Here is a 20007-nt window from a genome sequence, read left to right on the forward strand (position 1 = left end):
GAGACAATTAGTAAATTAAGCCAGTACTGCCTGTAACTGTACCATTTACTCATCAAGATTAAGCAGGTTTTGAAGGAAAGAGAGTAAGTGGAACGGATTATTACCCTACCTTTCTCTCTCTATTATCACTTAGATATACAACAAAGCACAAACTTCTTCAGTCTCAACACAATTACTTTGATATTTGTACTCATCTTGGAGTAAATTATAATCTTAAACTTTTCCGAATTCATGTGCAGTGACATTCACTCGAGAAATTGGTTCCTAAAATACTATAACATACGAAGAAGATTCAAACACATTCAGCCGATGCTAGAAGTTTGCAGCTTATGATAACAGGTTCACACTTCATCTGTTTCCTCTTAATCCTAGTTTAGTAATTGACACCTTCCCCTCTCTTCAGTGTACTCAAACTACTTTACAGTCCACCATTTTTCTGACCACTATATCTTTTGTCCACTGAACACTGGGTCAAGTGTAAATTTTAATCCCAAATCATTAGATTTCCTTTATAATGCAACACACTTCGCAGACCTCTAACTCCTTCCAGGCTATTAATGTGGTGAAACACCTCGATCCTCAGAAAGAAGCAGGATTAGCAATACAGGCTTAACATTTTGACTTTTTGTGGCAGCGCAGGCAAAGTATCATGTTGTCATATTCATTTATTGCCTACACTGGACATCTAACATTGATGAAACAATCATGGATTTTAGGATATTCAGAATGTCTACCCCGTGCATGACAAATATAAAATGAGAGCTTTCAATTCAAAACACAAGTCAAAGCTTACTACCTGAAGTGTGGAAATAGAAATAATTGTAGCTTTTAAAATTCTCTTTGACCAGGACTAGAAGGGAAAGCAAGTGGCTACTTCAGACATTAACATAAGGAAGCAGCAAAGGGGTAACAGTACAAGAAATCTTCAAAGCTTTAAAGAAAATGCATTCTCTCTGTAGTGTCTCTGTAGAAACAGTTTAGCATAAATGAAAAACCAAATGCAAACTCCATACTTGCCAGCAGATACCAAAGGGAATACTGGTCATTTTGTGCAACAGTACATAATACAGTTGTACATACAAGTAGCCAAATAAAACTATCCCTATGTGTGCGCATTTAGGCAAAATTTGTTTATTTAGTACACAAGTTATACTGTGACATGTTAACTCCAGCTTAGAAACACCTGAAGGCTTTGCTAGCAGCTTTGTAGAAAACAGCGGTGATGAATGCATGGTTATTTTGCTCAAGAACAACAAGGTTATCAGTAAAGGTATCCTCAGCTTCATTTTAATGAGGGAGATGAAACTTCCTGTTTGATTTTACCAACAACTTGACCTATCCCTGCAAACAGTTAGCCCTAGCAGGCTCAGGCAAACAAGAATGACAGCCAGCTTTTCATACCTCTATCTTAAACTTTTGGACTTCACATAATACAGCGATTAAGATATTTTGCGACAAGTTCACACCCAGTTTTCATTAGCGTAACATCTGTAATGGTTCAATTCTCTGCTCATCAAGTGATACAAAATAAGAAGAACATTTTTGAACTGACAGTAGTCTCAAATTTGCCACATGGAAACCTCTAGACAAGTAAGCCATTTCAAAGTGGTGGGCAGCCGAGTGTACAAAGTTGTTGCATGATAAAAAGCTGCAAAGCTTTCCAAATACAAAGAGGCAAGATGGGGGACCAAAAACAATGCAAATGAGGGGGAGAGACAGGACAGTAAAGGAAAGAGGGTGTGCGGGATAACACCACAGCCCGATGGTTTTACAACCATCAACCATGCTGACCTAAGTACTTTCATGCTGATATCACTATCAGGCAGATAGGCACAGCATGAAAAACATTAACAACCATGTTTGCAGTACTACTTCATAAGCCCAACTAACATGCTATTACTTCCTACAAACTTGGGAATGATTTACAAATCAAGATTCCTGGGCACTAGAGTGAATGCAAGGAAAGGCCAAAAGCTTCCTATCCTTTATGCTGTTGGTTTTTTGTAATTTTAGTTGCAAGCAGAGGAGCGTTTTATGTTAGGTAGATCCACGAAGATTGTTAGCAGGTCAAGAACACAACTGAAACATCTCAGCATGACATATGACTTATCTTCATACTACACGTAAAGATAAACTAAGTAACAATGAAAAAAAAAAGCACCCAAACCCCTTTGCACTTACCTATATATATTCCATGTTGCTACTGGCAAATTAAGGAGAAAGATGAACCAGTGCAATGAAATAAGCATTAATACAGTTACAACAGCATGGCCAATCACCTCAGGGACCACCCACTGTAAAAAGGGAAGAACAGAAAAAAGTTATATGCAGAAATGTAAATTCCTTTTTGAAAAGGAGATCTATATGGAGCTATCATCTGATTCTAATAATATCAAAACTCAGACACAAAATTAATGGAAGAAGAAAATTCATGTGATTTTATCACAGTATGGGGAAATTAATGCCTCGAGACAGATTCCACATGAGTAAGTCAGAAATCAGGCCATAAGATATTATTACAGAGGTACTTTATCTTAAGTATTACAAAACTTTCTAGAGAGAAGTTGTGTTTGAACGCATTGATATTACACAAACATTTAAGAAGGCAAGTTAAGAAAGTATAAAGTGCTCATTTGATATCACTGCAGAGAATATTTGATTTAGGAATTAGAGAAGCAGCTAATTAAAATTTGCACAGACAAAGGACATACAAACAACCTCAGGCTTGGAACAGATGAGAAAATTGATCAATATGAAAACTGGAATAAATAAATTGGGTCAGCTGCTGGCAATAACACATTTTTGGCTTGATAGTATCCTGTAGCATTCTATTACATTAAGAAAATACTTTTAAATCAAAGCGAACACCCAAGGCCACACTGATTTAATTAAATCAGTTTTAAGCAATTTGGTTAAAACTGTATTTTTCCTTATCACTTTAAATCCCTCTACTGTTCAAGAGAGGTTAGAAGTTATACAGAAGCATCATAGAAAGTCGCTACAAAGATGCCAGAGTTCAGTCATGAGCAGACATCCTCAGTGTGGCACCCCTACAAGAATGAAAGCACAGAACTCAAGAGCTCTGCAGAGTTAAATCTCAGCCCCACGAATTCAGAGTAGCAGCCCACCTCAGAGCACCAAGGGTCACAACAGCCTTTCATGACTGAATTTGCTGAAAGACAGGCATCCAAAAGAGGCAATCAGACTGAAATAAAGGATACATGCAAAATATTGCCAATCAAGTCTCTTCAGATATACATTATACCCCCATTATTTGTGATGCTAAGATGAATGATCGTTTTCTTAGGCAAACAAGCATAATTTACTTTATTGAGTTTTGAGCAGCATGATCTAGCGTTAATGTAGTCACATTCCAAATCTGACAGTGTAATTATCTGAAGTCCAAGATAAGGAAAAATTGTACGATAACTCACAATACACAAAGCTTTCTTTTTATCCAGTAAGGTGGGGAGAGCACTCTGCTCGCAGCATAGACTGTCTTGTTCTACAGCTGATCTGCCAAAGGCGTTCAATTAGTTACAACTCATTCCTACTTTAGGTAGAAAGTAAGGCCACCTTTCATCATCAGGCCAAATGATTTTATTATGTTTTTCCAACGGCAACTGTTGCACAAGTGCTAAAGTTCAGTTCAACATTTTAAAAAGACCAAGGAGGCAAACTCAATCTTTTTAGTATCAGAATTATTATTACAACACTTGAAACCAGAACTTAAAAGGAAGAAAAAGCTCGTGCACTTTTTAAACTCTCCTCACAATAAAGCCTCATAGTGCAGTTTTAGGAAGTTGATCTACTTTTTTTACGTTTACAGCAACATTGGATTAATTCATCCTTTGCTATGAAATAAGAGGCTAACATCATTATCAAATGAACTTTCAGCAATTGAAATATGAAGATTTCAGGCAGAAAAGTACTCTCCAAAAAGGCTTAGCACGTGTGCACATCATCATGCTATGTCCTGTAAAGCTCATGCTCCTTTTTTCCAAGAAAATGATAAAAAGCACGACATGTTTTTTTCTATCCCTAAAGAATAGGTGAAGTCTTCATTTTTCAACAACTAACCTATCCTTCTAGGATGAATTTCTCTCAAGTGCTTCTGTACTTTTTTCTGTTAGGAGAACTGGATAGATTCTTAAATAGCACCAGGATTTAAAAGAGTATTCAAGAGACAATTCTCTTGTATTCAAAAAAAAAAAAAAAAGTCAAATCAGTGCTTTAACATTCTAACAACACCAGACAGCAAAAACTGCAGGCAAGAATATGGAAATACTGTTTGTTGAGCAACTCGCAGCCCCCCAGCTACGAGCTCCCATCTAAAATAGAGTAAGGTATCCCTACAATTAAGATACTATCGTCTGGCCGTATTTTCCTTAGGCCCGGCTAGTTTTTGAGGGCGTGAAATATGCTTCCAGCACCCTTTTCTCCTCACCACCGCCAAACCCATGCCCCTGCAGCCCAGACACGATGGATTTACCCCCACCACAGGCCGCACACGCCCGCGGCCGCCTGCAGCCCCCGCAGCTCCAGCACCCGAAGGAGCCAACACATTCCGGGCACTGAATCACTCGCCCTTTCCCCTCAGCGAAACGATCCCGCCTCCCCAAAACCATCCCCCGCCAGCGGCCATTACCCAGCACAGGCCCTCAGGCCCCGCCGCCCCCAACCCACCGCCGGCCCCGCTCGCCCTCAGCGGCGCCTCGGCGGGGCGGGCCCGACCCACACTTCGGTCCCGCCAGGCGTGGGGGCAGCCCCGACCCGACCCGACCCACGGAGGTGAAGGATACGAAGTAGACAGAGAGGAAGATGAGGGCACAGCAATCAATCAGCGAGAAGATGAAGACCACCGACTCCATCCCGCCGCGGCCGCCGCCCTCCCGGCCGCCGTACGCCACGCCCCCCCTCCCCGCCCGGGCCGGGCCGGACCGGACCGGGCCGGGCCGCGCCCCGCCGCGCCGCACGGCATGCTGGGAAATGGAGTCCGCGCCTCAGGGTTGGCGGCCGGGCCGCGACCGGGAACCTGGCCTATTTTGAAACTTAATTAGCCGCCCAGCGGGTGATTTGGCGCTCGGAGGGAGGCCCCGCCGCCGGGCTGGTCTACCGGTACAGGCCGGCTTGCAGTGGCGCGGCTGAGGCGCCCGGCTGCCCCCGCGCAGGCGAGGCGCTGAGACAGGCCCCTGGGCCGGCGTGGAGGCCCTCAGGCGGGAAGGGCGGCGGGCGGCCATGCGGAGCCGGCCGGGGCATTTCGTGGACTTGCGGCTGAAGCAGCGCGTTAAGCAGGTACACGCCGGGGCGGGCAGCGGGCTGCCTCCTCCTCCTCCCCGCGGGCCGGGGGGGCTCCCTGCCGCCGGCACGGCGCGCTTCGCCGGCCCCCTGCTCGCTGGCAGCGGCCTTGAGTATCCGGCCCGGTCAGGTGCCGGAGGGAGCGGCAGCGAGCGCCAAACCAGGCCTTGTCTCTCAGGGCTTTAAATAGACCTTTAAAAAGGTCTCTTTCCACACGCCCCCCTTTTATTTTCTTTTGGGTTTGTTTTTTGTTGCTTTCTTCCATCCTCTTCAGTACTTCTGATCCTGAAGCTGAAATGAATCCTGAAATGTGAAATGAATAATCAAAAAAAACCAAAACACTTTGGGTAGATATACATAAATTGGAAGCATCGATTATATTAAATGAATGAAGAAAGGGGAAAAAAAGTTATTACTTCCATAATGCACAGGTCAAGAGTGGGGAGAACAGTGATTCCTTCAGGTGGCATAGTGCTGTGTTATATTTTATGACTATTTGTGGTGACTTTGCAAATTAAACACCATTTTTCTGCGTCTGTGTATAAGTGTACTCAGCTTCTAATTCCTTAAAATGTGAGTGGGTGCTTGAGGGAGGTTGCTTATTTTCCTTTACAAGATCACAGTGAATATGTCTTGTCTATTCTGAAATGAAAGAGCTGGCTTGATTTATGGTAGGCTTGATATTTTCTGCAGGTCAGTAGCTGCCCAGGGGTGATGTGAAGTGTAACATGATTTTTGAAAATAATTTTGTATTCAAATATAAGCAATTTGATTGTATTAAGTAGATATATTAATTTAAAAGAGATTTTTAAATTCTCCTTGCTGTGATATTTGTGGTACCATATCTTTTAGGGAGATTCTCTGTCTCCTTTTTTTTTTTTTTAAGAAGGAATCCACCATTACAGTTTTGAAACTCCTTCTCACTCCGAATTTGGAGAGTGGGTGAAGAAAGCAAATGGAGTACAGTTGTACCTGAAATTTTGTACATTTTCTCACACTTCCATAATTGTGGTTTGAAAATGGGTTGGATCAGCTGCTGTCAGGAAAAAAAAAAAGGCTTGATGGAATTAACTTTCATTTATATACTTTTCTGTAGCATTCTTTGAAACATCTTGTAAAGATTAAAGTTCTTATTGTGACAGTATCCATACTAACTGATGTAGATTTTTTCATTTTTAAGGTCAGATATCTAAACCAAAAGGTTAACTGAGAGAAAGCAATAAATTTAGAAGGATTGACAATACTAATGGGTGTGGGTTACAAAGTCATCTTTCTTACTAAATATAAACAATGGGGTTACCAGCAGAAGTCACCAAAGCATCAAAATACAGTATGCTGCGTTTCCCTGGGAAACGTAGCTAGCTAGTTAGCTATGTCTTAATAAGCATTTCCCACTTCATTGGGAAATACTGTCTGGTCTGTTCCAAGGCAGTTCAAAGCTGTTTCTGATTTTCATTTTGGCTTCTAAGAAGAGTAGAGTTTGAAATAAACATATTTGATCTAGCTGTTCTGGTGAAGTGATTAACAATGATTTTATTTGCTGCTTAAAATTCTTCATTTTAGTATCTTGCAAGTAGTAAATGTGGCCAGTATGTTGACATCGGAATTCTAGCATCAGATTTGCAGAAAACCTACAGGTGAGCAAAGATTTGTATTCTTATATCCTACACTCAAAATATGGAATATATATTTTTTTATTTTGCATTTGTGTATTTTTAATTATTTTTTTTAATTTTAATTTTATTACCAGTTGTTGAGGTTGATTGAAACAGCAAGAGCATTTCTACTCCAGTGTTCTCCTCTGCCAATATATTTAGTAACTTATATTTTATTAATGCATTGGCATTAGTTATGCATCTAGTGCATCATTGTGCATCTAGTTGTGGTTTGTGGGTTTTGTTTTGTTTTAATTAAAAAGCTACAGATGCATTACAGCATTTTGGTCCTTACCCCAGTGAACTTAAAATATGAGGGAAAATAACACTTCAGTGCAGGCAGATGGGGGAGATACAGGATTCAGTAAGACACTGAATCTTCTTCAGTTCCTCAGTGGGACAGTCAGTCTTGCCTAGTTATTTTTAAGCTGTTGCGCTTTTCTGGGTGAGGAGGAAGGTTGTCTTTCAGCAGATCATTGGTGAGTGCAGGTGTTAATGAAGATGGAGAAATACATTCATTCATGTTTGCACAGTCTATTTATTTGTGCCTTGTTAGCGAAAGGGAGCCAAACACCTTGCTTAGGGTGCTTACAGGTCTTGGGGTTTTGGTTTGGTTTGGTTTTCCTCTGTCAGCTATTGTATAAAAGCAAATAAATAAAATATACTCTTAGTAAGTGAAGATAAAAGGTTGATGATTGCTTGCAGTTAAGGATGTTCATTGAATCAGATTTTCACATAGTGACTGTTGTTAATTATCACAGTTATTGCTTGCTGGACTGTCCTTTGTAGGCCGTAGTCCTGTGTCCATATGTTCTTTTTTGAATTAAAATTAAAAAATCAATAATGTTGTGAAGTAGAATCCAGCATGCTCATTTGTACATTGCTGCTTCTCTATATCTACAGTTAAAGGGGATCTTGATAGTTTTTACTAAATATTCCTTTAGAGACCAGTATAGTTTAGTGAGTTTATCTCATACCAGTGATTGAGCTATTCCAGGCTTAAGAAAAAACAATCACTTTTTCCACATAGTTGGTTTTTAATAGGAACTTGTGTAGAAGCTTGGGTATCAACTTACAATGTATTTTTTCCACTGAGAATGACAGTATCTTAGGTGGAAAAGCAGTTGGTGTAACCTATTTATTTTGTGTTTTTTCAGTGCAGAATATGGACGAAGAAAAAGAAATGCTTTTAGAATACAAGTTGAAAAAGGTAATTCTGTTAGTATTATGTCAAAGACACCAAATTCTTTGATTACAATTTAGCTGTTTTCTTATCGCGTTTGAACTTTTTCTTTCAGTGTTTGGAATAATCAGTAATGAAAAAGAACGTGAAGATTTGGCAGTTTTAGAAGCTGAACATGTGGCAAAAAGAGCAAGACAACATGAGAAAAATGAGTAAGAAGAATTTTTACCATTAGATTACTTTCATTATGCCATTAGTATTATCATTTCTTTAAAGCTTTCTGTCTTTATGTTATTAAATTTTGGTAGTATAAAGATTACTGATAGATCCTTGATTTCCTATAGGCTTGTCTTCATCAGAAGGTACCTGTAGTTAATGGAAGCACTTTTTTCACTGAAGACAAGATACTAGAGCCAATCGTGATTTCTCTGTTATGGGGAACATACAGCCCTGAATTAGTCGTTATCCTTGGGGCTTCCTTGATAGTTTTCCACGTAAGGCCCCAGTCCTTTTGTTCTTAATCTTTCTTGGGTGTGAGAGATACTAGCTAAATCTGAGCGATAAGACTACAAGACAGGCTATTCAGAGTAAATCACCACTGGTTATGAGGTTGGAATTCAGATTTCCTAACTCTTAACCCTGGGTATAATCTCATGGACCATTCTGGTTTCTCTAACCTGTGACAGATATTGAGGGTCTCATGGGAAATTAAGACATTGTAATCAGAAGGACTAGTCTAGTTCAGCAGTGATTAGTTACTACTTCCCTTGTGCCAGCATTGGTGATTGTGTGATCTCTTGGAGAACTGAATCTGATTTATGTGACATCACTTTTTGTTTTAGAACTGTCTTTCAGCCAGGTTAACCAAGTTGATCCAATTCATCACAGGCTTGGAAAGGATGCATTTTTTAACTCTTCCTCATAATAAATTTAGAACATGCTAGTCAGGAGTTTTTCTCCAGTCTCTACGTATCATGATTGTGGGGAATCATGTTGTAGAAATTGCATTTGTTCTGTTTTGTGGGTGTCTCGCGTGCAGTTCTGCTCTGATACATTAATAGTTTTTGTCTTCCTTCCATGTAAAGGACTGCAGGAAGTGCCACTGATGTCTCTGATGATGATGATTATCCAGAAGATCTAGTAAGTTGTATTTTATTATGATAGTTTGTATTTGCATAACACTTGGTTCTATGTTGTGAAATTGCAACACACTTGGAGAGTTTAAAAGTGGAGATTAAGATGAGGTATAGCCAGAGTTGGCAATTAAAACTGACAATCTATAGGGCTAAAAGGAGGCTATTTTCTGAAGAAAAAGGAAAAACCTGTGCTGGGGAATCACTTTTGAGGAAAGCACACTGGGAACCCAAAAGACTTGGATATCAAATGAATGAAATGATTGAAAGAACTGACACGTGTGACTATTACTCACAAAGGCTGTTGTCTCTTCAACCAGAAGGTGCAGTTTTGTATGCAGTCCTTCGATTTGCAGAGGAGTAGGTTGGAAGGTGCAGGACTACTTTCCCCAGCGAGGATGCTAACTGAGGTTTATGAAAGTTTTCATTGGTCTCTTAATATAAACGATCCAAATTATAACTTGTATGTTTTCTTTTAAAATACACGAATCTGCAGTCTACAAATCACATGAACAGTTCCCTGCTGAGCTTATACAAGAAAGGAAATCCCGATTCTGTTCCAACGACGCCAAAAAATGAACCAATGGAAACCCCTCATCCTGTGCGAACAGCTCCTCAAACAAGCACCCGCTCGCCAGGAACACGAGTTGAAACACGCATCTCCGAAGGTGGCTGGTTCATTGATAAAACTCCATGTGGAAAAGACTTTTTCATTGACCTTTCTGAGGACGGAGAAGGAGATGCAAAGAAACTGATTTCTGAGGTATTGTGTTTTACAAACTCAATGTGATTTTAAGTAGCAAGTATGAATATAATTCCCTGTGTGATATGACAGGCTTTTGAAGGGTGATACTAAGACCAAAAAGACTGTTTGTCTTTCTGGATTTTTAAAATATATTCTTCGTATTACAAAAATGCATTCTGTGTTTAAAGATAATGAACATGTTAAATAAAAGGGAAAGATTGGCTTAAGCCCAGTGGAGTACTTGTTTTTAGCTTGGTTTCTGAAGAAGAAAGAGCTTAGCCCATTTTTCTGCTGTGTCAAAAGTGATTTTGAACCTTCTGGCCCATTTCAAGCATGTTTGCGGGGGAGGTAAAAAGTAAAAAAAAATGTGAATTTCCTCCATATTTTCTGAGGAAAATGTAGTCATCAGTACTGGGGAGACTGAGAGAAAGATAAGAGGAATTTAGCTGGTATTTATTCCATTTGCCAGTGATCAGCCTAACTAGTCAGGAAGCACGTGGCTTGCTGTAGTCATAGCATGTAATCTCCCTTAGACAGTAGTTAAGTCTTAGTTAGCCTGGGGAAAGCTGAAGTTTTTTTGGATGGACGAGTTTGGGAAGTTGAAAGGAAATTGCATTGATTTGTAAAATAGTTAAAAATAGGTCCTACTATCCAAACATATTGCCCACTTTGTGATTCCCTTTTTTTTTTCTTATTTAGAAAAAACCAACCCTGTTTAGCTATTGAAAACTTTACATTTTTTTAAGGTAGATAACATTTATGTTGTTTGGCTGACCAGGCATTTTGGCAGGATGCTCTTTTTTATGTGAAGGAAGAACTACATTTACATCTACCTTTCTGATTGCACAAAATGCTTGCTAAATAGGCAGATTTGAGAAATCATCCCTTTATCCTAGTAGTACTGCATCTTCTTGTATAGAGAAATTGAATAAAAGGGAGATATTCAAATTGTAAAATGTTTGCAATACTGTATTCTAAAAAAAAAAAAAAAAAACCAAAACCCAACTTTCATTGAACTTTTTGTTTTTCTCCTGCATTAGTCCTTTTCTTACACGCATTAACTTGTGTCAGCACTAAATAATATTTTCGTACAACCACTTATGACTTACTAGTAAATAAAATTGTTTTTTACAATGAGTAAATACATTGATATAGTTTTATTCATTCCCAAAGTGGATTGCTCTACGATATGCAAATAACTGGTGTCTGATTTTGGTTAGTGATTTGGGGGGTTTTTTTGTGGTGTTTGTTTGGGGTTTTTTGCTTATAAGTACATACTCTTAGCAAAAAAGTGACTGGTGCAATTAACCCTTTAAAAAAGGTAAAAAACTATGGGGGAAAAAAAGGATTTTCTACAAAAAGGTGTTAAATTCCTGCCTTGCTTGTCTTTATTCATATAATATGTGTAAGTTCAGCATCATAGACCCTTATACATTTTGTTCTTTTAAGTATTTGCAGAAATTCACTGACTTGGAAGGTTTTATATATAATTCTGGTTTTATGCCCTAGAAATCAACAGAATTTTCTGCCTTGGAGAGTGAAAGAAAGAAATCAAAGGGTAAGAGAACAAAAAGAAAAAAAGAAGAAATGCCAGATGTAGATGAAGAAATTAATGCCATCTTACTTAAAGAGAAAGGTGAGAAGTTATTTTTGGCATGCTGCTCCAAACAGAGAGATGGTATTTTTCTGTGGAATCCCATTACCAGAGTGTTTTTACACTAAGGCACAGAGAAGTGACCTTGGGTGTTTTGTTGAGAAATTTAGCCTTAATGTTGGTACTAAACAAGATTTCATTCCTGTGTACTACCAAAAAATAATACTACTCCGTGTACTTAGCTAAATGTTTAGGCTGAGTTCTTTCTTGTTCACTGTTAGCAACTACTATGATGCCATGTCTAAATTTGTGTGACTTCTCTTTCTTTACAGTTAGAAGTAAGGGACCAGAGCTTTACCACCCCTCAGTGAAGTTTGAGGATGTAGGAGGCAATGATGAAACTTTAAAGGTTAGTTAAAATTTTAATTGTGAGACACAGAATGCTCTGAATAAAATGAAAATGACGAACCAGAAATGCAGCAGAATGCATGGCACTGAGAACAGCTGCTTATATCAACAGCAGCAAAGTTTTGGGTGTGTTTTTTCTTTGACTCACCTTTCTGAAAGCAGTGACTGAAATTATATTAATAAAGATAACTTTTATTTTGGCCTGTTTATAATATTAGCAATCTATAATACTAATTTCCTCAATTTAAATGGAGGTCTCTCTTGTCCTTAACAGGAAATTTGCAAAATGCTCATTCATGTCCGTCATCCTGAAGTCTATAACCACTTAGGTGTGGTTCCACCTCGTGGTTTTCTTTTACATGGACCACCAGGATGTGGAAAGACACTGCTTGCGCAGGCAATTGCTGGGGTGAGATAGCTTTACATCTACAATTTCTTCTGTTTCTGAATCATATTTAGAGAGAAATGAAATAATACTCCTTTACGATAGACTACATGGTTTTTCTCTTTTTTTATCTCTTTTCTCTCTGTCCTGTCTTAGTCTAAAATATATTTATTTTCACTTCCTATGTTTAAATTCCATCTGAATCTGTACTTAATAGAACCTCATATGGAGAGGGGACATAGTGACAGGCTTTATGTTTGACTTAATTGTTTTGAGGCATTCCCGGGACAGCAATATAGGCATGGGTATTGCGGAGGCTATAAATGGAAGATACTTTTAGTTAAATTTACCAGCGTGTTTTGTTTTAAGTCTGGATTCAACCTTACCATCTTTTATGAGGGATTACATTCATTCTATTGGGTGGCATCCGTTAAACAGTGATTTCTGAATTCCAAAACTGGATGTTAGCTTGCCTATGTCAAGCTAATGATTTCACTGCATATGATGTTATTGGTAGCTTGGTGTATGGTGGGGCTGCTGTGCTGCTCTGGGTCTGTCTTGCATATAAATCTGGGGTCTATTTAGGGCTATTCAGTGATAACCATGGACATTTCTTTGTCTTAAATACAGTTGTTCCTTAAATGTCACATTGTAGCCTTAAATTTAGATATGCGTAAGTTATGAACTTTTGTAGTACAGCTTTTATCTTTGAAATAAAATACTGATGTTTATTTCTTAAAGGTTGGTTATACCCTTCTGACACTGTTTGTCAAATGTTTTTATTCAAAAGATTTGGGTTTTTTCTTTTTAATGCCTTACTGTAAAAAGGTACCTGTTGAATGAATCTGTGATATTTAATACTTCACTGGCTCTTTGTATCCTGCAAGGTTACTAAATTTAGGGGAAGAAACATGACACGAGTGAAAAATTTTCAGAGATGAGATAAATCTAAGACTACTTCTTAAATCATTTTCTTAAATAAGATATTGTCAATAGTTATTCAAGGCAAATTGTGTCCTCCAAGCGCCAGGTAGTGCCTGTGGTGGCTGCGATTTGTATAAATTAGGATTTTTTTTTTTTAATATGTAGTTCAAAGAGCTTGAAATAGGCTGCAACTACCTGTAGCACTACTGTGCTACAGTCTATTAAGGTTACAATTTTATTTATATATTTGTAATGGCACAAAACCTTGACTGTGAGTTTTACAGGTATCTTAACGTACAATCCTGCTCAGATATTTCTGGAGCATGATTAGGGGAACCAAACCTGGTGGGGATCTCTTCCACACTACTAAGTAATGTTTTGTTACAGATGAAAATAGACAATTTTCTCAAGAAGGGAGCTCAAGGACAAACTGTAATATATGCGTTGTGAAGGATTGGGCAGGGGACCAAGGTGCAGAGCTATTTCACAGTGCAGTCATTTTCTAACTGAGTTGGGGAAACCTGTTTTTTGTATCCATTGCTGTTCGCTTGGCCAAATGGCTCAGACCCATTTTAAATTGGAGGGTGCTACTCATGTTTTTTAAGAGCTCTGTAAGATCTAGTGTTGGTTATGTAATCTTTTTGGGTGTAAAAAGATGTCATATTGGAAAATATTTGTCCTCTAGGAAAGCCAGCATTTCTAACCTCTGGATGTATCATACAATGTTTCTTGTCTCCTTCAGGAGCTTGAGCTCCCGATGCTGAAAGTGGCTGCAACGGAGATGGTGTCTGGAGTGTCAGGGGAATCTGAGCAGAAACTGAGAGAATTGTTTGAGCAGGCTGTGGTGAGATGCCCATTGGAAATAACACTGTGAATTATTTGTCCTTTTCTTTGTAAAGATTCATACTTTGTTGCTGTGGTTTGAATTTGAGTGAATATTAGTGAGTGAATCTTTATATTGCTGCACACACGTCATAGTGTCTCCTCTTCTGTGACCAGAATTCCATTGTACTAAGTGTCATGCTGTCATAGAGCACAAAGATTACTATTCTGAAATCTTGACAAAAGATAATTCATCATATCAATGTAAATGGAGCAACATAAATTATTTACCTATTGGAGCTGCTTGGCTTGATATATAAAAACCAAAGTGACGTAAGAGCAGTCTACTGTGCTTTTTTGTTACAAGTTTTTTTTTTGTTGTTGTTTTTATAAAGCAGGGAATTTGAGAGATTTAAGACTTTGGGGGTTTAGGTGTAAGATGAGAAATCTGGGACAAATATCATAAGAGCAGGAGTCAAGTTGAAGTCTTGCTTTGGTGTGACTTCCAGATTTAGTAAGAAGCAGAGAGAACCAGACAGGTTGAGATAATTTTAATTTTAAAAAATACAGTTTTCTGGGTTTAGTATGTGACTAATGCTTTATTTCCTGAGCGCAGTTTTCTGTTCCTGACCTCTGAGAATGTTCTGGTTTTCCAACTTTATTCCATTTTTATGCTCTTCCCCCACAACATACTCTAAACAAGGTGTTTAGAGTATGTTCCCGTAAAAAAGAATACTAAACAGGGCAAAAAGATTTATTGTGTAGCTGTTAGATTATTATGTTTCCAGTTCATATTACACTTATATTTTTAGAAAGCCTTTTTAAGATGTAGTTTAGAATAAAATTAAATAAGTGATGGCACAGGGTTTTTAGAAATTATGTATCTTTTGTATGTGTAGTGTTTGAGGGGAGGTTGCTATAAAAGTTATTTTTGAAGAAATTAAATGCATTGCATAAAATAGGTTTAAAAATAAAATTTGTTGCCTTTCTTATAGTCCCTCACATTCAATTAAGTAGCTTTTCCACTTAGTTTTTGTCCCAACTTTTGTGTAGGGAAAGAAGACGTAGTTCCACTCTACATTGTGCGTGTACTGTGGAATCTTTGTAACTTGGTTGCATTTTTTCCCTTTATCAGATAGCGGAAAAGTGAATGACAACTAGATGGCGCAGTTGCTACCTGATAACACAGAATGCATGGGTTTTAAAATACTTTTTTATATGATTCCCGTATTTTTAAGGTGATTCTAGTATTTTCTTTTAGTATTCTTTTTCACTAGTAGTGCTTTTTGAGAATATTAATAATGTTTTTTCAGTTAAACACTATTCTATTAGTTACCGTAGTAGTTGTTCTACATTAGTGTTGGCTTTTTATGAACATGAAGTATATGGAATTTTAGAACACTTCTAGGAGTTTCTCATTGCACATTTTTCCTCTTTGAACGTGGTCAGGCTCTGTAGTAATCTTGACATTGACAGATCATTTTTCGTGACCACCTACTGCTCTTTTTGTTTCATTATATGTGTCAGTAATGCTAGCCCTTGAAATTCCACAGCTCTAATGTCACTAACAAAACAAACAAACAAAACAAATCAGACCTTTCTTGTCTGATTTTCTTTTCTGGACTTAAGCAAGTAAGCAGTCACAATGGAATATTTGTGGAAAACATAAAGCAACAGAGAGGTACATTTAAATTTTAAACAGTATATAGACACATTTTGAATCTCATGCCTATATAGAGAGGCATTTTGAATCTCATGCCTTAATTATTTCATAGCCTCAGCTCAGCACAGTTTCATAGTCCGGTGGCTCTCCAGATAGTAAGAACAATAGAATTGTTCTGGGACAGATTTATTGTGCAGCAGACTTAGAGTAATAATTATAAAACAGAAAATCTGAAAAAAAAAATCTTTCTCTTTCATAATGCACTATGTCAGTGTAGTTTTGTAATTATTACTATTTCTTCTTCCTAGTCCAGTGCACCGTGTGTCCTTTTCATTGATGAAATTGATGCGATCACCCCAAAAAGAGAAGTTGCTTCAAAGGACATGGAGCGGAGAATTGTTGCTCAGTTCCTAACTTGTATGGATGGTCGGTTTCAGAAACAGCTGTACTAAGCTAAACTTTGTAATCATCAGCCTCACTGTCTGCTCTAGTTCAGTAATGACTTGTGGTTACTTTTGTGGAGATAGTGGTAATAATTTTTCATATTTTGGCACAGTTTATCTGAGGATGGTGGGAAGATTCTAATAAATTTGAGGGGATGTTACTACATTATTTTCACAGTGGTCTGTACAGCATTATATAAGCCTGTCTGTTGTATAAACAGATGTAATGGGAAAATGTGTCAAATGTCAATTGAAATGCTTATTGTTGCTTGATTGTGCAAAATGCAAATTCTGGGTAGGATGAACAGCAGTTTAGTATGACTTGGTTAGTTTATCTCTGCTGTTCTGAGTATTATTGTGTGCTGCAGAAACAGAGTCACACCGATAGCAGAGCAAAGTTGAGACGGTGAGTATGAGTACTAAGTACCTTCCTTCCTTCCTTCCTTTAGACTTGAATAATGTGGCTGCCACTACTCAAGTCCTAGTTATTGGAGCAACTAACAGACCTGACTCACTGGACCCTGCACTGAGGCGAGCTGGAAGATTTGATCGAGAAATTTGTTTAGGGATCCCAGATGAAGCAGCAAGAGAAAAGTATGTGTTATAAAGTTTAAGCTTCTTTTTGATTAATTAATAAATAAGAAAATAATGTGTAAGTTAACATACAAGTTAAGGAAAAGTACTTTATTATGTTTAGTCCTATTTGTGCCTGTACACACCCATGGATCAGCTCACACTGAAAAGTGCAAAAGACATTAAGTGTGCATCTGCTTCTTGTCTTGGTAGCTGTGGCTACATTTGGGGTGGTTTCCTTTCTTGTGTGCAAATCTGCTTTTAGCATTATGTTAATGGGTTTTCAAGTGCCTTAACAGTATAGATGATGGAATTAAATATATCTTTTCTGTTTTCAGGAAGATAACATGCTGGTTTTGGTGCTCCCTATGTAGCTATTAAATTAGGAACATAAGTATAGCTCATTTGTTAGTCCTCTCAAGCACATACCTTAAGCAACAGGCCTAGATTCTTCAATTCCATTCCTTGTGGAAATGCACCAGTCCAGGCATCAAGCTGAGCTGCAGTCATCCTGTTTTGTATAAATTGCTCTTTTTACTCCAAAGATCTGTGACTGTCAGACTAGATTTAAAAAAATATATATTTTTTTGCTTTTTTAAATAAAAAGGAACTGCTACTCACTTCAACAACAGCAGAAAACACAGGAAGGGAAGCGCAAAAACAGATGTGGCTTATCTTGTTATGGGAAGGAAAGAAAGGTTAAAGGATAAGTTCCTTCTAGCTCAACTAATTGTATTTCTAGATTGAAAAAGCTAACTGTTCTGCTTACAGCATTGCTCACTTTGTGTTGTTAGCACTACTGTCTGTTATTCCACCCTTTTCCCCCCACACCCCACTCTTGGCCATGCCTCCACTTTTTTGTTTTGTTTTTTTTTTTTTCCTTTCTCCAGATCTACAACCCTGTAGTAATTATTTTCCTCTTGGTTGTGGGAAAACGTGCAAGTGATGAGAGGTAGAACTAGAGTTGACTGATGAGAGTTATGATTCTATGATATTTCTTAGGCTCACATTAAAAATATGATGTTCACAGAAATAGCACTGTTTCAAAGGATAGGACTTGTGAATGGGAAAGCCATCGCAGTGTGCAGGGATTGCCCATAAGTTAGAGTGTAGTCACATTTGTTCATATTGTTTTGTACAATTGTTTGTATTTTTGTTCCTGGAGGTGTAGGCTTACAGGAACTGTTGATTTTATTTTCTTTTTTAAATTATCCCCTCCACCATGCTCTTCTGTTTTGTTTTGGGTTTGGAGTGGTTTTTGCTGGGGACGTTTGTTCTTTTTTTTTTTTTTTTTTTTTTTTTGAAATAAAAGGGTCACATAGAAACAGAAGTCCTTATAGCATGCTGATTTACCACATAATGAATCAGTCTTGCTGAAGGCATGATTTGAACTGCTTAGCTGTGGTTCTACACCCTTAGGGTGTACCTAGAGATCTTGCTATACTTGTAGTGTTTTCTTGTGCGTGTATGAAGTATATGAAGGAAAATAATATATGTAGGACACAGATTCAGAATAAGCCATTTACAGTTCATAACTTTTTACACTTTGAGTCACTTGATTAGATACAGCTGTTGTCAGACAGGTTGAAAAATTCTTGAGAACCAAGCTAATACCACTCATAAAGATTTAAATGAGAGATGATGGAACTTGCTAGTGGGGGAGGTAAACAGATGAAACTTATTATTTCAGAATTTTGAATAGTTTAATAACTCATTCATTTCATAACTTTTCTGTAGTTACATTACTTGATTTGGAAATAAACTAGTTTTCATTGGAACTAGGAAGTATGTTAATGATCATCATCTTTGGTTTGTGCTGTCTTTTTAAAATATTTTCCCAATAAGGTGATGTTTTTCTTGTTTAAACAAGTTGATTTGATACCTCAGAGTTCTTCATCACCAGTATTTGTGTGGTGGCATTGGCTTTTGTCTTTTTTTTTTGACTATTCATGTAGTTTTCAGTTGTCCTTGGCCTACAGGAACAGCAGGAAGTCTTGGTGGACCTTGAAGGGGTATTTTAAAGCTTCAGCCTTGATACAGAGTGAAAAAACTCCCACTATAAAAATATAAAGTGTAAGGCATAAGCACTTCACTATCAGCTTCAGAGAGCTGTTTTGTATCAGTGGTGGAACAGCATAGGCAGGTGTAACTTTAGCTTTCAAGTGAGGATGAGGTAACACATGAGGTGTACACATAAGCTGAAAATTTTACTGGGGACGTAGGAAATATCTGCAGTTGTATGTGACTGACAATGGTGGGGGAAAGATACTGAAAATTAAAAGACAGCGCTCCTTACACAGTCTGATTTTGTTTCCTTCTTGCAGAGTAGTTTGTTGTGGATATTCTTCAATAAATAAATAAAAGTGGGATGGAACAGACAATGCAAACTAAGGTGGTTAGGAATACAGGATGAAATATCCCAATGGATAACTTGTGTGCATCTCTGATACAGTCTGAGATCTACTCTGTCAATTTAAAATCACAAACTAAGGTTTAAAGCATCTATAATATTTAGATTCAGCAAAACTAGCTTTTACCCACTGATTGACATTGCCCGGTTGATGTTCTTGGGTTTTGTTTAAGAACTGAAAGGAAATATATAGCATAGTTTTGTGGGTTTCAGTCTTGGTTACTCCCTAGTTGAGTGAAAACTGTTCCCACAGTACTACTTCAGTTCACGTGGACTGAAAGAGACCTTAAATCAGTGCTGTTTGTTTTCATGTGAAAATAAAAAAAACACAGCTTCATCTTTATTTTATTGTTCTTTTTTCTCCTTATTTGATTAGAATTCTTCGGACTTTGTGTCGAAAACTTAAACTCCCAGAGTCCTTTGAATTTCATCATTTAGCACGGCTCACTCCGGGTTATGTCGGTGCTGATCTGATGGCACTTTGTCGTGAGGCAGCTATGTGCACAGTGAACAGGATCCTGATAAAATCTGAGGAGCAGAAAAGCAAACATATACACGCTGGAGGAAACACAGCTGAAGAAAGCATGGGAATAGGAACAGACGTCCTGGTGGAGGAGGATACCAAGCAACCAGAACTTCCTCCTAAGGTATTTGTTCTTTGAAGCATGTGCCTCTAATATCTTAAGAATTGAGCCATTTTATAGTTGTGAAAGTCATTGCTCATAAATCTTTAAACATCTGTGGCCAACTTAATAATAAATTTAGATTTAG

At 38.0% G+C, this 20007-nt stretch overlaps 2 protein-coding genes across 7 annotated transcripts in view; one reads left to right on the top strand and one right to left on the bottom strand.

Annotated features, from left to right (window-relative positions):
* Positions 1-4956, bottom strand: part of CNIH4 (cornichon family AMPA receptor auxiliary protein 4) — a 28544-nt gene extending 23588 nt beyond the window's left edge. For both annotated transcript variants that reach the window (XM_054194758.1, XM_054194759.1), the window contains exons 1-3: positions 4803-4956; positions 3327-3395; positions 2182-2294 (exon numbers count right to left, since the gene is read on the bottom strand). In XM_054194758.1, coding sequence (XP_054050733.1) covers positions 2182-2294; positions 3327-3395; positions 4803-4871 — 251 coding nt within the window. In that variant the 5' untranslated portion in view covers positions 4872-4956. The remainder of the gene's footprint in view (positions 1-2181; positions 2295-3326; positions 3396-4802) is intronic.
* A 62-nt stretch (positions 4957-5018) lies between these two features.
* Positions 5019-20007, top strand: part of NVL (nuclear VCP like) — a 48000-nt gene continuing 33011 nt past the window's right edge. For 2 of the 5 annotated variants that reach the window (XM_054194746.1, XM_054194747.1), the window contains exons 1-13: positions 5019-5295; positions 6862-6935; positions 8111-8163; positions 8252-8348; positions 9222-9276; positions 9766-10032; positions 11524-11650; positions 11941-12017; positions 12291-12425; positions 14068-14169; positions 16119-16236; positions 16703-16847; positions 19613-19883. In XM_054194746.1, the coding sequence (XP_054050721.1) occupies positions 5239-5295; positions 6862-6935; positions 8111-8163; positions 8252-8348; positions 9222-9276; positions 9766-10032; positions 11524-11650; positions 11941-12017; positions 12291-12425; positions 14068-14169; positions 16119-16236; positions 16703-16847; positions 19613-19883 (1578 nt within the window). In that variant the 5' untranslated portion in view covers positions 5019-5238. The remainder of the gene's footprint in view (positions 5296-6861; positions 6936-8110; positions 8164-8251; positions 8349-9221; positions 9277-9765; positions 10033-11523; positions 11651-11940; positions 12018-12290; positions 12426-14067; positions 14170-16118; positions 16237-16702; positions 16848-19612; positions 19884-20007) is intronic. The other 3 variants (XR_008465331.1, XM_054194745.1, XM_054194748.1) reach the window with 2 other exon arrangements.

This window comes from Rissa tridactyla, chromosome 3 (assembly GCF_028500815.1).
Source record: "Rissa tridactyla isolate bRisTri1 chromosome 3, bRisTri1.patW.cur.20221130, whole genome shotgun sequence".
Taxonomy (NCBI): Eukaryota; Metazoa; Chordata; class Aves; order Charadriiformes; family Laridae; genus Rissa; species Rissa tridactyla.